This window comes from Crocodylus siamensis, chromosome 12 (assembly GCF_052110815.1).
Source record: "Crocodylus siamensis isolate JL-2025a chromosome 12, ASM5211081v1, whole genome shotgun sequence".
Classification (NCBI taxonomy): Eukaryota; Metazoa; Chordata; order Crocodylia; family Crocodylidae; genus Crocodylus; species Crocodylus siamensis.
In genome coordinates, this window is record NC_143406.1 from 4,650,386 (window position 1) to 4,669,203 (window position 18,818).

Genomic DNA, 18,818 nt, shown 5'->3' on the forward strand with positions numbered 1-18,818 from the left:
AGAGGCTGCTGCATACCACACTCAGTCAGAGGAAAAGATTGGGTATGGTATTTAGACTCTAGGCCCTTTGCTACACGGATATTTTGTTTCAGCTTCTAGGAGTGTTACTTAAAATGAAAAGGAAAAAAAAATTCGGTTTCTGAGCGCAGTATATTAGCCCCGTGTTTCCTTAGTCTTTGGACTGAAAAGCACCATGCACATAGACAGAGAATGGCAAGTGCATTTTATTTATTGTGATGCAACTGAAGGCCAAGCAGTGAGGTCAGCGGGTAAGAAAACTGTCCTGGGTTAGTGGCCTGGCAATTTCTGGAAGAGGTGGGGGGAGGTAAAGCAGAAAGATTTAGTTTCTAAGCAGCAGACAAAGGTTCAGGAGCAAACATCACCTGACCAATATCAAGGCAGTGCTAAACAGAGGAATCCAGAATAGGTTTGGGTTGGCTTCAGCTCTCCATAAAAGCACAATGGACTAAAAATCATGGGGCTGTACTTTTACAGAGGAGTCTACTCTGATGTAGTATAACTCTGTCCTCCATCGGTTTTACTGTTACAACTGCAATCTGCAGCACTGTTCAGCTGGTTACTGAGCATGCGTCCCCTTACAGACCTTGCATCAATAGTTCTACACCCAGAGCAGAATTCAATCCTGTAAAAGAGGGCTGGCTAAAGACTTATGAACCACATCAGCCCTTAAAATATGCTTTAAATAATACCTACTGCTTGTTGTGGGCCGTTGCTTGCAGATATCATAAGTGGGCACTTAGTTTACAGCCCTAAAATCTGCTGCTACTTTCTGATTAGCACAAGGGACGATAGCCAATAGCTTCATATTCCCTAACCCACTAGGGAAGGTGGTTAGTTAACTGCTTTTATGAGCATTACAAATTTTTCTTTTCAGTCTGGATCCCTCTGCAGTATTTGTAACTCAAGAGGAACAGCAGTCCCACAGCTTCCAAGACCCTATAGAGAGACTTGGTGAAATGCACAGGATCACCAAGCTGCTTTCCTTGCCTAGGCACTAACTTCAAAACAACTTACTGAGTGAAAACTGGAGCCAATGCTTAGGACTCTTGTTGAAAAATTGATTATGTGGGTTTCTGAGCACTTCCACTCTGTAGATCCACCCCATGAGAGAGAAAGAGAGGATCTGTCTTTCCCTCCCACAGTGCTCAGTTCACAAAGTGTTGTGTAGCGCTGATACAATACCTCTGATCTCGGCTGTTAAATGAAAGAGGGAAGAACGGTCTCTAACATGTTAACCTGACAGCACCCTGTGTGATTTAAAAGCACATTACGTTTATTATTAGAGTGGCCATTTGTTGGCCAGGTCCGTTCCCTAAATCAGAAAGAAGGAAGCAAGTCAATGAACCATTATAAAGCTCTGTGCAATGTGTAGCCACTAAAGTCATTCCTAGATGCTGTTTGGATCAGAAGGGGCATCACTTAGTGGAGTATTTATCTACCAGAATGGGCTACTCTGTTAAGGCTGCTGGAAAAATAGAGTGACCCTTTTAAGTTACACCACCTGCTTATAGGAACACTTCAGAGGAAGGGGCAGAGCACTACTCACATTGAGCAGAGATGGACCCTTTGAATGAATTTGCTGTGAATCTGGAGTTGAGGATACCTCACTCCAAATCTGGCAGCTGTACAGCAGACTGGCCTGCTTACACGGCAGCCTCAGCTTCCTGTAGGGATCACTTTGGAACTGTTTATTAAATTCATAGTAAGCATCAAATAAAGTGACAGTGTCTAACTGGCTTAAGAGAGAAAAGCAGTACCCATAACACAGGACTACAGTCCCCTGCTTTTAAAAAGAAACCTTTCCAATAGATGTTTGCATTTAGGTAGCAGCAAAAAGAGCATTTTTGTGTGACTTAATATTCCCACCCTAAGAAAAAGCCAGCCCCCTAGGCAGCCCAAGTGACTGGCGGAGACTGCATTTGGTATGATGAAATACGAAAACAACTCCACAACCTAAAACCTTTTCAGCTTCTCATTAAACCAGGTGTTTGAAAAGGGGGGAAAAAAAGGCAACCTGCATGTTAACAAAGAAACAACTGATGAAGACAAAGCAAGTGAGACGCTGAAACCAAGCATCTTGTAAACCTTAATCTGCAACAAAACTAGTTTCACGCATAAGAAACAATTTGATGATACAGCTCTTCCTTGGGCAACATTTCAAAAATACAGTCGCTCCAGAATTGAAGCTCCTCAATACAAAGACGTGTAGGTATTGTACTAAGGATGTACCGTTGGTGTTTGAAAGGTGTCTGAGCTGACTCACTAGCAGGGATTTAAAATTTCTTTTACACATCTACTGGCTCATAGCAGCTTATGTCTACAGTCTGAGGACATGGTCAAAGGTATGGCTCTACGATACATAGTCTAAAGATTGGCAGAAGCAGAAAGGCATCTGAAAAACAATGTACATTTAAATGGCTCAACATCTTTACAGTATGTACGGCTGTGTTACTCCTTCCCTCCCTGGTTATGGTTTACCCGGTGAAGCTGCATGTGGAAATATTATACACGGAGCATGAAACATGCAGATTGCCTACTAGCCCTCCACCATGGGTAAATACCAGCTATCAGTTTGCTACAAGGGAGATACCCCCAAACACACTCCTAAACCACTTACCACGGGGAAAGGCAATAAATAAGAATGTTTGATTCAGAGGCCTCTCAGACTTGTGGAGGCTGGGAGATTCTGTAGGGTCTTCCCAGTGTTACACCATGCACCGAGGGTGATGCTTTGGGAAAGGGAAGGGCGAGTCACCTGACCTGCAAAATGAGCTATGTTCAGTACAAACTGAGTCACCATGGCAGGCTTTCTTCGACAGAGAGAAAACGAGCTGGAGTAGAGGTAACTCAGCGAACAGATGTGGCATGATAAGGAAGGAAAATGACTTTTTTCTGTCCTGGATAGTACGGTATCCAAATGCAAGAACATTTTGGTACAGAGGACTTCAGTGCAGTTCAACCTTCATTCCTAGGTCAAAGATGAGGGCAGATGCTTCTAATCACTGGGCCTAGGAGAATTCATCTAAAACCTACAGTCCATTTGTCATGACTGTTTATTCTTGGAAAGAATTGTCCATTGTCATCTTCTTAAAAAGTTAGTAGTGTTCAACCCTCTTTAAAATCCCTTCAGTCTAGTGCAGGCCACGACGGGATATAGAACCTTTGTAAGGAGCCTTCTAAGAGACGTTCCATCCACAAGGACAACTTGTGTAATTTGCTTTTAACTGACTTGGCTCCTGGACTGCAAGATTTCCCTCGGGCTTCTCCTGTGTGTAGCGAGGAGTCGTAATCCTCGCAGGACCCTAGGTTTCCTCCGTCCTCCCCTGATCTGTGAGGCTTGAAGAGGCAGAAGTATTTCTTGTGGCCATTTAGAGCCAGGACGTAACCAGTGTAGTCACGCTCCAAGAAATGCTTATCGTACTGGTTTGGAATCGGGGCGGCATCTTGTGCAAACTCCAGCAGATACTCAAGCCACTCTCTGTGTTTATCGAGACTCAGGAAGGAGAAGTGGAGAGAGCTGCTCCTGCAGGAGAAGTGAAAAAGGAGCTGAATTCAAGTATGTCTCAAGTCAGATCAGACAACACTGGAAACAGAGCACTGAAGTAACCTTCCCTTTCCCTCCCCCATCCAGATTAATTTTAGTACTAATGACTGGCACCTACCTGTCTGATAACCTCGGAAACCAAAGGCCTCTATGAAGAGCATAATATAGGATTGGTGAAGAATCCTGCACCTACCCTGTGAATGTGTAGACTTCTAGGGCAAACTTCTGAAGCAGGCTGGTTTTGGTGGGGTTAGACAGGATCAGGACCACGTTCATATGACCTGGCCTCAGGCGCACCAAGTTACTGTTATAATTGACATCCGTTAGCTCGGTCACTTCGACAAAGCCCTTCTTGGGAATCCGGCTGCAAAGAGACAAGGATTCCTGAGTTAAAAGGGAACAAAGAAGTTGTAGACTCTGTATAGAAGGAAAGGCTGACCTCGGATGTGTCCACACCACTATTTTGGCCACAGAAACCACCCTGCCCCATCTTTATTATCTTGATGCAGCGACATGAGGGAAGCTCAGAAGGAGAGACAAGAGGAATGAGCAGAGTGATTCCTAAAAGAACTGGAAGAGGAAACTCAATCAGAGCCCTTCTGGAAATCGCCTCTGCTCCTTGTCCCTCCCACTGTACTTGGCTCTAAGTATAAGCACAGTACCAAGGGAAGTACAAGGGCTGCATTCCTGTGCTGCGTTCCACAGCACTCAGCTGAGCAGGGAATACACTGCAAGGTGAACAGGCTGGGGGAAGCTTGAGCTTGGTCTCTGATACTCTGAGCAGCTCCCAGGGTTGGCCTGGACTGCTCCTGAGGGGAGAGCTAAAAGAGTTGTAAAAACTATCAGAGAGTTTGGGTTAAAAGGCAGGCCTGGAGCAGTAAAGGCAAATCCATCAAGCAGGGTAACTCAAAAACCATATCATGACATACTAGAGAGTCTAGCACCAAATGGCACCTCTGAAACATGACCCGCTGTAGGCCCTATAGCTCAAGTTGGCTAACCTGTTTAACTTCAACAATGAGAGGCTTCTCAGCAAATCCTTGTCTTTTGTCCTTTGTTATTCCACAAAGTCTTCTGTCTTGGGGCAAATGGGTAGGGCTGGAGGTGACAGTACGGATGGGAAGGAAAATTTTGTGGAAGGTACTGAGGGGCTGGACAGAGAGAGGTTGGTCTTATAGTCAGTACTAGGGCTGCTGTTAGTTAAAACTCTGCAACGTTCCCTCATCTGACAGATTTCAGTTTTGAGCTTTCCTCAAAGCAACATTTGCTCACAGATGCTTATTTCATCGTTTCCCACCAACATGTTGTCAGTTGTGTCTATTTTATGAGCAGAGTCTCTATATATCATTTATTATCAGCCCTGCTCTTCTGCTGTCAGGGGACAGCACTTTCTCCCACCAGCTCTGCTACTTCTCTACTATCCACCAGCCACACCTCCTTCGCTCTCAGCCACAGCACTGGTGAGTCTACCCTAGCAAACCAGTTTAGGGGGACAGCCAAGGTCTACAGAAGACCCAGCTTGGGCAGAAAGAAATTAGCAGGAGAAACCTGTTCTCTTTGCTGAAGCTAGTGTCATTTTTTTCACTCTTGGCAGTGGCTTCCTCTTTCTCAGGGGGAGGCGAGTCTCTCGCATCACTTGAGTCACTGCAAAGGAACATTTTTAAAAGGTGAGTTTGAATGGAGATGCTGCAATCTGAAGCCTAAGACTCCAAAGGATGGTCTGAGAGGGACGTACCTGAAAGCCTGAACAATAACAGTGCCAAAAAGAATGAAGAGGGCTGAGAAGATCAGGGACAGGAGGGGCATCATTTCTCGCCTGCAAAAAGGTTAACAAACGACAGTCAGTTTGGCAAGAGCTCCTGGAGTCTCTCCCTCAGATTTTTCTCCCTCCTGTCCCCAGTAATAGCAGGCAATTTTCCTACACACTTGTCTCCCGCTGGAGGAGGAGACAAATAGAAGAAAATATTTTAAAATACTGAATGCTAACAGAATAGCCTTGCAAGACAGCCAAGCCAGGCTTCTTCCCAACAGACCCAGTGTTTTCAGCAATGAAATCTAATGCAGTGTCACAGACCAAACAAGGTTTATGGGCAGACAAGCAAACCAGCAGATGAAGCAGATCTGAAGTACATCAGAGCTTCCCTGCTCCTCTCACCCCAAAAGAATCTGTTTCCTCCTGTCCCTGCAAGAGGCCTGAATAGCTTGGTAGGCTTCTAATTTATTTTCATGGAAATCAGGGGACTATTATGCATGTGCAGGAAATGACAGCAATATTGATCTCTGTTGGCACTGGTTAGCTTTAAGTCAGATTCCATACCAGTTGTTATGAAACATGCTGTCCCAGCAGTCTGAGATGTAATCTAATGTGGAATAGATCCATCGGAGAATGAATATCTGTTAAGACAGAAAAAAATCAGTATTATGACTGTCCTTCTTTGTACATGTTGCCCAAATGAGTCCAAGTTCTGGAGATCCCAAGACCATTTCCTCCAGCTGTAGAGAAAACAGTGCTAATCTTGCCTCTTCACTTGGGTTATGCTGATGCAATCTCAGATGGAAACTAGAACCAACACAGCTAGAAACACTGAAAATACTGAGAGTACTTACAGGAGCAAGTTCATCATTCAGGTCTGGTAGGATGGTATCTGAAGAGAGAAGGCCTGCATCTGTTCTTAACTGATCCAGAAGATCCAGAAGGATGAAGTTATCCTCTTCACTGCCTCTCCAGGCATCTTCCAAGATTTTATAGACAACTCGGCCTGCGTTATTGCGCCTTTCCAAGATGACCATCTGGACAAACCAAAGATGTCACAAACTTGAGGAACAAGATGCACCAGAATGAGGAACAAGGACAGAAGTACTATCTGCATGCTCCATGGCTCACCTGCAACTCTGATGATCAGTATGTGTTCTACAAACCCAAGTCCTGTTCTTTGGAAGCACAACATTACATTTTTTCTGGATAGGGTTTTTCATGCAAACTGTGCTCCCTACTAACACATCTGAATTAATAAGTACAGCATTAATCAAAAGAAGAGAGAAATTTAAGTAGTAGAGAGAAGAAAGGGGTAAGGTATATTTCTCAGTATAAATGGGAAATAAAATAGATAATAAATTAGGCGGTGAGACACACACAGGTTATTCCCTATGCTGACAACAAAGAGGAAAAGGCTGGGATGGAGAAGGAGTATAAAAAAAAAAAAAAGAGAGCAGTGCTATAAAAGTAGATGTAGCATACAAACGAGGAGAAAGATAGGATTCTTCCATGAGACCGGCTCCAACAAATTTAAGCTTTCCTTAAACTTGCTTTAAAAAGTTCAGGCAGGACTATTTTGAAGTGGGCTGTGAGGTAACAGAGAGTGAACATACTCATGGAGGACTGGGAGAGGTGTACATGTGAGAAGGTGGTTTCTTGTGTTTTACACGTGTTGTTATCCAGGCAGTCGGGACATGAGAAGGTCACGATGTAAGAGACTGTTATGGGCAAGACAAAACGGGATGGTGGTCTAGGTAAGGACTTCAGTGGAGGCCACCTGCATGCTAACATCCAGTTCAAGAAGACAGAGAGGCATAATCCTACCTACATGATCCCACAGAGCAAGAAAGAAGACGCGGTGATAATTTTTTCCCACAACCCCAAAAGGCTTTTTGCAACTGAAGTGTAAAAGAATAAAGCTTGGAGAGGCTGACTAACAGATGGAGGAAAAGGAAAAGAATGACACTCACAGCTGATTTCCCCTGATATCTCTCATCATCCATCAGGAAGGTATCGACAAAATCTTGCTGGCGGTCACTGTAGACCTGTACAAACCTCAACGTATCTCTGGTGTTGGCCAGAGCAAATGTCACAAAGGCTTCGTAGGTCTTGGCAAACTTATCTCCTTCCCCAGTGAGTAAAACCACGCAGTACCTGGACAATATGATAAAATGGAGGAGTCAGAGCAGCCCTGGATAGGAACAAATAACAAACCCAACCACACCTAGCATGGATGCCAAGGAGCTGAAGACCTGATGAAGTATGTGCATCTCCTCACACTCTGTTTGATAGACTTTCTGCTCTCAAACCTTTCCACATTTTTCTCTGTCTATTCTCTTGTCCTATAGTTACTCAAAGCCCTCCGTCCCATAACAGCAAGGAGACATTTAGTTGGACGTAAAAGATGATAAAGTCCAAAGTAGAACAGAAGGCAATTTTTTCACATGATGTGGGGTTAACCTGTGGGACTCAACTGTTACAGGAGAATGCTGTGGTTAAAATTTTAGCAGAATGCAGAAGTGGACTAGACATTTATAGAGGCACAAAGAACATCCGAAATTCTAATACCAGCTTAAACTTTATCTGAGGGCATGATATTCCGTAATTGCAACTGCAAGACTTCTTGGACCACTCTCTGAAGCCTTTGGTACTGGCCACTGCTGGCAATTGGATAGTGAAGGAGCTGCACCCCGGTTTGATCCAGTCTAGCCATTTCTGTCCTTCCTCTGAATGTATTTACACACTAGACACAAACTTAAATGAAAGGTTGTCCTGTCACCAGCCATTGTGAACTAGACAAAGTGACAGGAGGAATTCCCATCACAGCAGGCCTTACTTCCGCTGACGGTGAGACTTCTTCACAGGACACAGCTCCTGGAACAGTTTCTGGTTGGTGAGTCTGGGTGCCATAAGGAACTTGTTTTGCGAAAGGAAGTCATCCATGAGCTGCTTTTTCATATCTCGTGCCTAGAAAGGATGAAGCAAAAAAAGATGAGTGCTGTTCACCTAAAGCAAAAGCTCCCAAGAAAGTAACTGTTCAAGTTAAAGCACTGTCATGAAGAATCTCAACAAAACATTTTGCACATGGGCAAAAGTCACATTCAGAGGAGTGGAAGCCTCACCACTCATTACAACTGCCCAGGGGAAACACGGCATCAAGGAGCTATTGATGCCTAGAAAAAGAAAATAAAAAAATATCCTGTATATGAATCCTGGCTGTTAGAAAGCACAAGGACTGAAAGTGTCTAGCTAATCAAGATTTACTGGCAAGTATTGAGTACATGCACAAGAAGTAAGGTTCAGGTGTATCTCATAATTCCTTTTACAGTCAATTTCCTTTGCAAAACCTGTTTCTCATCCACTGGGACAAGTTGTCCTTTGGAGTCTCTCCCCAGGGTATTTCAAAGATTCCTTGGAGCCAAGGATTCTTTCAAAAGCATTAAGTTTCTACTGGATTAGTGAAGAGTAATATGCTGTACTGTAAATTCAAAATTCACTACAAGGACGACAGCTGATATTCATTTTTCCTCCAGGTTCAGTCAGACACCTCTGCCTCCAAGAGACTCCATCCCTATGGCTCTAGCTCAGGACGGTCTTCTGACAAATTTATGCCATCAAGCCCCAAATTAGTTTGAAGTGCTCTACTGACCAACTTGATATAAGAAGTAGCTCAGAAAAACAGTGTGTCTTTTATCATAGACCCCAAGAGAAAGAGTTCAAAGCAAAGCAATACCTGTACAACATCAGCAGGCTTGTCAATGTGCTCCTTGAAGACCATCATGGTTGGAGAGTAAACATTGATGTTATACTGACTGGACAACTCTTCAGTCCCCCTGAGTCCAACGTACACATACCCAAAGGACAAATAATCTCTGTATGCAAAAGCAGTCAGCTAGAGGGGAAGAAAGGTGTAGTGCACATTTACATTTCAGATCACAGTTTGCTTTTCCACAATCCAACCTATGGTGACTATTTCCCACTAATTTCCATGGCTTTGTTAATCTATCCAGCTCACCTTTATAACTGCCAAATGGCACATACATATGGTCAAACCCATTCTTTCCTGAGGTGCTTAGACAGTTAGCCTCTTCTTACAGAGGAAGGCTTGGTGGATCTACAATTTTATTTTGGTGTAATACCCTCTATCATGTCTGACAGTTGCTTAGAAACTCAGGGTAGCACTCCATTTCCTGAGGCAGTCTTAAGTGGCAATTTTTTTAGTCATCTACTTGACATTTTTGGCACTTACACATAGGTTTGCCCTTAGCTTACTCTCCTCTTCCTGGCCCCTCACTTCTCTCTCACATGGCCACCCAAGGAACTGGTCTCAAAAGGAGTGCCAGAAAAAGGTTTGGAAAGTGTCTATGGTGGTTAGAGTGCTAAGCTGAGAAGTCAGAGATGCAGGTTCAAATCCCTTCTGGCTGAAGGGGGGTGATATAGAAGCTGAGCTTTGGCTTCCCAGGTGAACGCTCTGCCACCCAGCTACTGGGGCTATAACATGGAAGGACCTTCCCGTCCCCTTCTTCACTCTGACACTTGCTAGTCACAGGGTTTGAGTTATCTACATGTCTAGGCCTTGGACACCAGTGCATATCCACAAGGGGCATGTGCATGTAGCTGCTTATATATGCAGCCAGTGCTTAATCTGTGTGCAAAGGTTGTGTCCGTACTGCTAGGGAAAAGAATGGCTACCTGCCTCAAAGTGCTATGCTGACTACTAAAAACTGCCCCACAGACAACCACAGAGAAACAGAACGCTCTCTGTCCTAGGACTTGAATAAAACCCAGTATAAAAATATCCTGAATTGTTGCCATTCCTCTTCCACCATAAACAAGGCATAGTTCATTTCTTCCTTAGATGTCGACTGCAAACCTCCATCCACACCCTGACTTCCACTAGCAATCAGTCTATGGCAAGATAAAAATATGCAGACCCTGACTTCCACTACCAATCAGTCTATGGCAAGATAAAAATATGCAGAGGTAGAATGGCCCTGCTTTTAATTCTATGTATTTGTTAATTTTTCAGGTTGCCTAACCATGGAAATTCTAAATAGTGTATGTGAAATTGAGGCAGCTAAGAAGAACCAGGCAGCCTGTATCTACACTGAAATCTCATTCCCAGCTAAAACAGGTGGGTTTACAAAGCTGTCAAAACCCCAGATTACACATGCATTACCTTGTACAACAACGGCACGACCGGCATATGGTCAAATAGAAGGACATGGGGTTTATTTTCTTTCTTCCAGTTAGACAGGAACCGGACATAATTTTTATCTGTAATCTTAGAAGTACACAGAAGGTTAGTTTCAGCCCCCAAACATTCAGGAAAATAAAATGCAATGCGGGTAAAGTAGAGTTGGGTCCTAAAGTGCTAGCAAAATGTTAAAAAAATGGGAAAGTAGGATTGTTTAAGGGGATAATTAGGCTAAGGTACCTTTGCTAGTGTGACTGAGGTGATTTATGTTAAAAGAGGAATATGCAACTATGCTGCCTGCCCCTGCTGTTCTTTCCAGACTTGATGCCATGTATTTTTGGGGGTGACATATTTCCCTAATAACTAATTATGCAGGGGTACACAAACCCCACACTGGCCAAGAAGGGGTAAACAAAAGCCTGTGATGCAATCAGCCCCAACCTGTTGTACCTGCAGTAGGTATCAGGTCTAGAGGATCAAACAGCTCAGATGGAGATTGACTGGGAAGGGGATGACATCTCTAGTGCTCTCTTGCTGGAAGAACCCTGGCTACAGCATCAGACTACTGCCTGGTGGAGCCTCCCTGAACCAAGGTAGGTCTGAAGTGGGATTGATTTGCTTTGTGTATGGGTGTAAGGAAACTGCTAATTGCTCAGAGCTTCCTTGAAATGCATGAAACAATGAGGATTGAGAATGCTTAAAATCTTGCAGCAGGTTCTCATCTGCTTCTTGAAGGAGGCCCGAATTAAGGGAGAATAAGAGAAATCCAGAATATATGTGGCTGGTGTCTAAAGTATAAGGAGTGTTATTTTGGAACCCAGGTTTAGTCAATCTCCATGTAATCCTTAATTCATGTGGGCATTTAAGTGTTTACAAAGCCTTATGTGAACAAACCTTTAATTTGCCCCTAAAGGCTATATGTTGGAGTATCTTGCTGATGGGATAGGCATCTTGCCAGCCCCAGACAGCAGGCTCTGACTACATTCTCCTAATTATCAAGGAAAGATGGTGAAATGTCCATCTTGTGCATGGTCATTTCAAAATGGAATCAAGTGTTTTTAGTTGTTACTGATTCATTCATTCAAGCCACCATTCTCCCTTCACTGCAAATCACTTCTGTCTGCACTTCTGACATGCTAATAGTAAAGTTCATCCTGGAGGCTGGCTCCATCAGAGATCCATCCAGCCTTCCAGGGCACACACTTAATTATCAAAATCACCACAGGCTGCATCTCGCTATTATGTACCTTCTCTACGAGGTTCCCTGGAAGAAGGTTCTCCACAAATTGCCGCAGGTTCTCCCGAACAACCGCATTGTGGAAGAAAGATATCTTCCCATTAATAAGTCCCAGAATTGATGGGGTGCTGTGTGCTCCTAGATGATGTGCTAGACGTCTCTCATACCCAGCATGGACGACTCCAATCCCCACTCCTGGAAGTCCATAAAGAGGGTTACCTTGATGCAGGCTGGTAGGTGACCCAATCTATTCTAAAAGGAATTCAGTATTAAATTACCTGACTGCAGGCACTGCACTGAGCCAATCAACTAGCCTGGTGCAAGGGCTAATTCACTTTAGAACTTCCCTTTACACATTTTGTGAAGAAGCAAGAAGCTCAGACTGTGCTGCCAGGAGGGAGTAACAGTGGCACTAGTCCCTTCTATTCCTTCTGCCCACAGTTCTCTACTTGGCATATAAAACCTCCCAAGGAGAAATGTTACACTGTATTGTACACTTAATGCCAGGGACTGCCTTTCCTTGCCCTCTTTCTGATTCTGTGTTGTCTGTATTGACTATTTCCTGCTTTGCAGACAATCCAGGAAAGAAGCAAGACATTCCACCCTGAGCAAAAGATATTGTAAAGTATTTCACCAACATTCCAGTGTCCTTTGAGTCTTAAACTGTTTTCACCCTAAACTATGCATGGCCGTAGCCTTGATTTAGGCCCCATATGGCTGTATTGCAGCCCTCCCCTGTACTCTTCAGGATGAATCAGTATTGTGCTAAATGTAGGTGAAAGAATGATGCAAAATACACGGTGCCAGGCAAAACACTTAACCTAGTTAATCTCTGACCAGTCCAATTTATCCTCTGCTAGGGCAGGATTCTCTAGTGACTTCATAGATTTCATAGACATTTGGGCTGGAAGGGACCCTGGAGGATCACTGAGTTCAGCCCCCTACCCCAGGGGCAGGAAGTCAGCAGGGATCCTAGGATCCCAGCAAGATAAGCATCCAAATGTGTCTTGAAGGCGTTCAAAGTGGGTGCTTGAACTGCCTCTGGTAGCAGTCTATTCCAAACCTTGGAGGCTCGGACAGTAAAGAAGTTCTTCCTTATGTCCAGCCTGAATCAGTTGCGGCAGAGTTTGTGACTGTTCGATCTTGTCATCCCTTGGGGTGCTCTGAACAGATTTTCCCCCAGATCCTGATGAGCAACCCGATAAACTTATAGGTGGCCACCATATCACCCGTGAGCCTGCGCTTTTCCAAGCTGAAGAGTCCCATAGCTCTCAGCCTCTCTTCATAAAGTCTCTTTTTCTGACCTCCGATCATGCGCGTGGCTCTCCTCTGCACTCTCTCAAGCTTCTCCACATCCATTTTGAATTGTGGAGCCCAAAACTGGACGCAGTGCTCCAGCTGTGGCCTCGCCAAGGCAGAGTACAGCAGGAAAATGACATCCCGGGATTTGCTTGAGAAGCATCTATGGATGCAAGCCAGCATTTTGGTCATTTTGCTAGCTGCAGCATCACACTGAAGGCTCATGTTAATCTTGTGGTCAATCGTGGCCCCCCAAGTCCCTTTCATCTGTAGTGCTAACCAGTGTAGCACTGCCGAGTTTGTAAGCATGCTGCAGGTTTTTCCTCCTAATGTGGAGAACCTTGCATTTTTCAGTGTTGAACACCATCAGGTTCTCATCCACCCACTTCTAGGCAGATCTTGACAGGCTCATGATCACCCTCCTGTCCTCAGGTATGGATGCTTTACCCGAGTTTGGTGTCATTGGCAAACTTGGCCAGTCTGCTTCTGACACCAGTGTCCACATCACTGAAGAAGTTAAACGGTATAGGCCCTAGGACAGAGCCTTGAGGGACCCCACCGGTGACGGCGCACCAAGACTATTGGCTTCTGTCAACCACCACTCTCTGGGTCCTACCGCGGAGCCAATTCCCTAGCCAGCGGCTTGTGGTGAGGTCGAGGCCGCAGTTAGACAGTTTTACCAAGAGGTGATCATAGGATACCCGATCAAAGGCTTTTTTAAAATCAAGATATATGACATCAATCTCTTCCCCCTTGTCCAGGCGATAGGTCACCTGGTCGTAAAAGGAAATGAGATTGGTCAAGCAAGACTTGTGTAACTAAACTGCCACTACTTCTACGGGCAGAGTTTTTGACAGGTCTCTTCAATGGTTAACTCAGTCTTCTAGATCTCTCTGCCAGAAAATGTTTTCCTAACGTTGCAAATCTTGTCCTAGTGTCATTGATCTTCCCAGCATTGAATGTTATTAATGATCCTTGCTGCTTAGCCTGGAAAACACAGATGTAAAAAACATTTGCTTCACGCTGAGAAGCTGCAAAGGAATGCAGTGGCTTAATGTAAATGCACCCCTCCAACACTGAAATCACTTGCTGCAGCCCAGGGTAGAAACCTCTGAGACAGCCTCTCCCTGAAAACAAATTAAAGCTGAATGGTTATTGGTTCATCTTACCCAGCGCCTCTAGCTCTTGAACCACCTCCTTCCACACAGGCTCAATGTGGATGCAGCTAAAACACCAGTCTGAGGTTATTTTAATGAGGTACGGCTTTTTGAAACTGTCTGGCACAATCTCATGCATGTAGTGTGAAAAGTGCAGCAAGTATTTCTCATCTGAGGAGTCGCGTCGCTCCGAGTTGAATGGGAAGTGGAAAAAGGACTCATCAAAGTAAAAGCCTTCATGGAAATGGTGGAACTGGCGGTGCTGGTGCTGAGAATATCCTTGGTTCTCACCCACATCTCCGTAACGATCGAAGTTTGCTCTCTTTTCCTCATTGGAAAGTATCTGTTAATGGGAGAGTTGAGTATAGTAGTAAGGGTTGAAAAGAAAAAGTCCAGATCCATTAAAAGAGAACTGGAGGCATGACATTTTTCCCTTGTTTCCCTAAAAGGACTTAAAGAAATTTTATTTTGGCTAAATGTCTAAAACTCTGAGCCCCAAGAAAGTGAACTGTGCTGTTTTTACAGCCTTGTCCCTATAGGCAAATCTATGTATATGGCAGAGCAAAAGCTGATGCATGGACGTAGAACACTTTTTATTGGATAATTTTACAAACCTATGCATTAATTAACTAGGCTTTTTAAAACCTTAATTCCAGGCTTTTAAGTTCCATGGCACTGTATGTCTTCCAAATTTCTCTTGCACTTCAGTTTCTCACTGTGAGATTCCTCAAGCCAATATAGTCCAGCTAGATATTGTGGCGCACTACTTGCTTTGATGTTAATTTGAAGAGGTGAAGTGCTCAGAAAGACTAGCAACACTGAGGGACAGAAACTGCTTTTTTTCAGTCAGGAGAGCGGAATCCATTTACTTCCTAGGGGCTCAGCACAGCTGTATGAAAAGCCTCAGCTTTGTCACAAGCTGAGGTGGCTGATTCAGCGAGCCTCGGATAAGTGCAAGTGCTCCTTATGCAAATAATATTTTTAGAAGCGACTAAAGCTCTCAAAGTAATTAAGCTCACTCGGATCCTCATTTGGAATATGCATAATAGATGAAAAGACAACCTGCCTGCTGCACTTTTAAGACCCCTTCCTGCCTTGCTTGACGCTTCTCAGCCAGCAAAGAGCAGAACTTTCCATACGTTCTACTAAAACATTGCCATCAGTTTCTCTGAGGTCTAATTAAATTCTCCCCCAATAATTGGAGAGATTATAATGGACAAAGGTATTTAGAAAGACAGCAACATCCAGGACTCGTGATTTTCTCTCTTCCCCCACCCCAATGTTTCTCTCCATAGAAATGCTGAGAGACTATTCCACATAGCTATAAAGAGTGATGTAAAAGAGAGGAACAGCACCTTCCAGGATTGAACAGCGAGGTTGAAAAGCAGCATAAAGTTAACAAGCAGTATTTAATACCTCATAGGCCTTGCTAATTTGGATAAACTTATCTTCTGCTCCTGGATCCTTGTTTTTGTCAGGATGCCTACAATGCAAAAAGAAATTGAGAATATGCATGTCATTCTCTAGGAAGTGACAGCAGCTTATCACAGGGAGTTGCACAACATGCCACAAAAGTAGGCTGCCTCGGCGTAATACTCATGCCATACAAATGGTATATGTAGATTTTAAAGACATTCAGTGGTATCCCCTGCTTAATCTGTCTGACATTTAAAGTAGATTTATGATGGGAGTCTGACCCCTGCCTCCCCCCACTTGGCTGAAGCACAAAGAATTTTAATGTCTGTTAGTTGTTTTAAACAATAGTATTAAATGACCGCTTTCCTGCCTAGATTCCACGAGGACAAAGACGATAGATGCCGTAGTTCCAATGATAATTTTTCACATGTCATACATCAGCTCTGCCCTTACATGTAAGGATACAAGGTACGGTGTTGTGCAAACTAACAAGTTTCCTTCGAAATGGGTATGGCCAGCATGCGCTACGCATGCCATCAGCTGTACACAGAAGGCAGGGGAGGGAGCAAGGAGCATAGCTGCAGATTGGGGAGGGGAAGGGGATTGGAGTGTCATGCAAGGAGCATGCGGGCCTTAATTTGTGACATGCCTGCCAAAAAGATTGGCCCCCACCGTTTTAAAAAAAGTTACGATGCTCTAAATGCCCATGGAAAGCACTGGTGTGAGGTAGCTCACATGCTGGCTTGACTGTCTGTCTGGTGACATGTAAAGTCTCAAAACACATATACACATATATCAAGGGCAGATTTAGTCAGAGATAGAATCGGAGCAGTCTCTTCTGACTTGAATTCAATCTCCTAACTGCTTCTTAAACTTTAGTTAAGTGTGGATTATACTGGTATTTTTATTGTATGACACACATGTGCCAGAGCTTTTCCTTTATTTTTACTCAAAGCACAGCTTGATGAAGGTCACAGTTTGCTCTCTCGTACTGATTAATAAGTGTATGGATTAGCAATATCTGCATCTAGTACTCTTAAACCTCTTCAAAGATTGATCTTGGGCTTGGTACTTAAGACTGTAAATTAAATCTAGCACTGGCATTGCTGATCATCAGAAGGGGCTGTAACCTTCTCATCACTAAAGTACCAGTATTATCACCAAAAGTGAATGCTATACACAATGTCAAAACTTGTTAATGTAATTTTATTAAGCAAGGTATTAGATCTTAAAAAAAACACAAAACAAACAAACATAAAAAAATCACATCCTCCTGAAAGCATCATGTTTCTAACACTCTATTTCATTTCCAAGTGTTTAGCTGTCATAATCTTAAACACACACTGGAAAACTTCCAGTTAAAACGCACACACTTTAGTGCCCCAATCGGTCCACTTGTGCACGTATGTCTAAGAGTACCGATATGCCTTCACTGTTTGCAGGATGAAGGTCTTGGAAAAAGAGAAGACGGCTAGGTACAAGATGAACAAAAGTATACACTGAGTCCCAGAGTTTTCTTTCAATTCAGAAGTCTCTCTTCTAGGTGTATTGAAAGCTTTAACTAAAGTCTGTCTTGATCAGAGCTCAAGTGTGTCCTGTTTTAAACAAAGTTCAGGAACTCAAATTATTTTGTTTAGGGAGCATTAAATGTATGCAATTAGAGACATTCATTTACAACCATCACCATCCTGCAACAACCCCTATGACAGTCCCAAAGAAAACAAAAGAAAATACATCTGTTCATACTCCAGATGATATCACCAGTAGATTATTATACATTTTCCCCCATCTTATACAACATAAAACGTATCAGGCCTTCCAAAATCTAATATTCAACTACTCCTTGGTCCATGAATGTTAAGTTCCAATTTGGCCTATAACTTTGCAGCTATAATACTGAAGACAATGTCTCTTCATTTTTACTCACAAGTAATCCTTTGTCCTATAGGGCAATCGTTCTCAACCTTTTTTTGAACCGGGACCCATTTGGAAACATCGATGGCCAGTCCCGACCCAGTGTCCCCAGCCCCTCAGTGTGTGGGGTAAGGGGTGGGTGTATAGTACAGGGGGAGCCCCTAGCCACCCCTCCCAGGTTGGAGTTCTGACCACAAGGGAAAACCCACAGTTTCCCATATTATTTTTTTCTCCTTTAAAGGAGAATCCATTTCTAAAGCTTGTTGATCCTTTTTAAAGTCTGCTGGTGACCCTCTCTCTCACACACACGCACCTTCCTCAACCCATGGGTTATGATGCAGAAGTAGGTGCCAAATATTTTTCATATAGTCACCCTAATCAGGGAGTCCTCGACTTGTGGTGTTTCGCACTTGCGGCGCTCCGTTATTTACACCCATGTTATTACGGCACTGCATCCTTGCACTTACGGCACTACAGGGAAATTTGCAATGGGAAAAAAAAAAGGGCAGCAGAACAAACATCCCTGGATCAGTTTCTCAAAAAGCTGTCGCGTGACCCTAAGTCTCCCCAAAATCTATAAGCTATCATTTATAGTTGATTTCAGTATGGTGTTTATGGTCATTTCTATAAGAAGTTGGGCATCAGACCCCTGGTCAGGAACATAACCCCAATTATAAGGTGGTTTCTATGGGAAAATCAGATTCGACTTGCATTGTTTCGACTTACAGTGCCTCTTTCCAGGGACATAACCTGCTGTAGATGTGGGGACTGCCTGTCTATATTAGGGTCAGTATAGGAAAGAGAATATATTCTTGCCACCTCCTTTTGCATCTTTGGGTGACTATATGAAAGATGCACACATACATATATTCTTGAAGCAGGACCAGCCTCAGCTCCATCATTTGCCTCAAAACCCAGTGACAGGGCAGCGGTGCTCAGCCCTCTGTGGGGGCCCGATCCTGGGGGGTGGGGGGAGGAGGGCACGTACCACTCCCGGGCGAGGCGCTTGTAGGCCTTCTTGATGTCGGCGGCGCCGGCGGTGCGGCCCAGGCCCAGCACGCGGTACGGGTCGAAGTCGGCAGCCCGCAGGCCCGGCAGGGCCAGCGCCAGCACCAGCACCACCGCCGCGGCCGCGCGCAGCACCCTCGACTCCATGGGCCCGGCCCGATGAAACCCGCCGCCGCTTCCGGCTTCCCGCCCCGCCCCTCGCGTCACCATGGACACAGCGCGCTCACTTCCGCTCGAGGGGGGCGGGGTCCGCGCGCGGGGCATGCCGG

General features: G+C 44.3%; 1 protein-coding gene and 1 long non-coding RNA gene across 3 annotated transcripts; one reads left to right on the top strand and one right to left on the bottom strand.

The window, feature by feature from the left end:
• Positions 1-1,767: 1,767 nt before the first annotated feature.
• On the bottom strand, positions 1,768-18,746 carry DNAJC16 (DnaJ heat shock protein family (Hsp40) member C16). 2 transcript variants are annotated; one of them, XR_016438673.1, is made up of 15 exons: positions 18,530-18,746; positions 15,628-15,694; positions 14,224-14,554; positions 11,766-11,950; positions 10,501-10,605; positions 9,055-9,213; positions 8,158-8,288; positions 7,292-7,475; positions 6,173-6,355; positions 5,883-5,959; positions 5,301-5,381; positions 5,114-5,209; positions 4,567-4,663; positions 3,759-3,929; positions 3,407-3,544 (listed from the first exon to the last, which is right to left on the bottom strand). XR_016438673.1 is itself a non-coding variant. In XM_090023797.1 (14 exons), the coding sequence occupies exons 1-14, from the start codon at positions 18,694-18,696 to the stop codon at positions 3,148-3,150; spliced, it is 2,334 nt and encodes a 777-aa protein (XP_089879923.1). In that variant the 5' UTR covers positions 18,697-18,746; the 3' UTR covers positions 1,768-3,147. The 2 variants fall into 2 exon arrangements, 1 of the variants encoding a protein (XP_089879923.1); XM_090023797.1 differs by lacking the exon at positions 4,567-4,663 and having other exon boundaries at positions 1,768-3,544.
• LOC149854499 (uncharacterized) lies at positions 10,350-18,522 on the top strand. The gene is made up of 3 exons (XR_016438674.1): positions 10,350-10,455; positions 10,975-11,111; positions 16,002-18,522. It is a non-coding gene; the product is annotated as an uncharacterized LOC149854499 (long non-coding RNA).
• Positions 18,747-18,818: the final 72 nt, after the last annotated feature.

Coding starts and splice junctions, on each gene's coding strand:
- DNAJC16 (XM_090023797.1), bottom strand. CDS start 18,696: ATGGAGTCGAGGGTGCTGCGCGCGGCCGCGGCGGTGGTGCTGGTGCTG. Junction 5,960..6,172: donor TGAATGATGAACTTGCTCCT/GTAAGTACTCTC, acceptor CTGTCTTAACAG/ATATTCATTCTCCGATGGAT. Junction 5,382..5,882: donor AGCATGTTTCATAACAACTG/GTATGGAATCTG, acceptor ACCTTTTTGCAG/GCGAGAAATGATGCCCCTCC.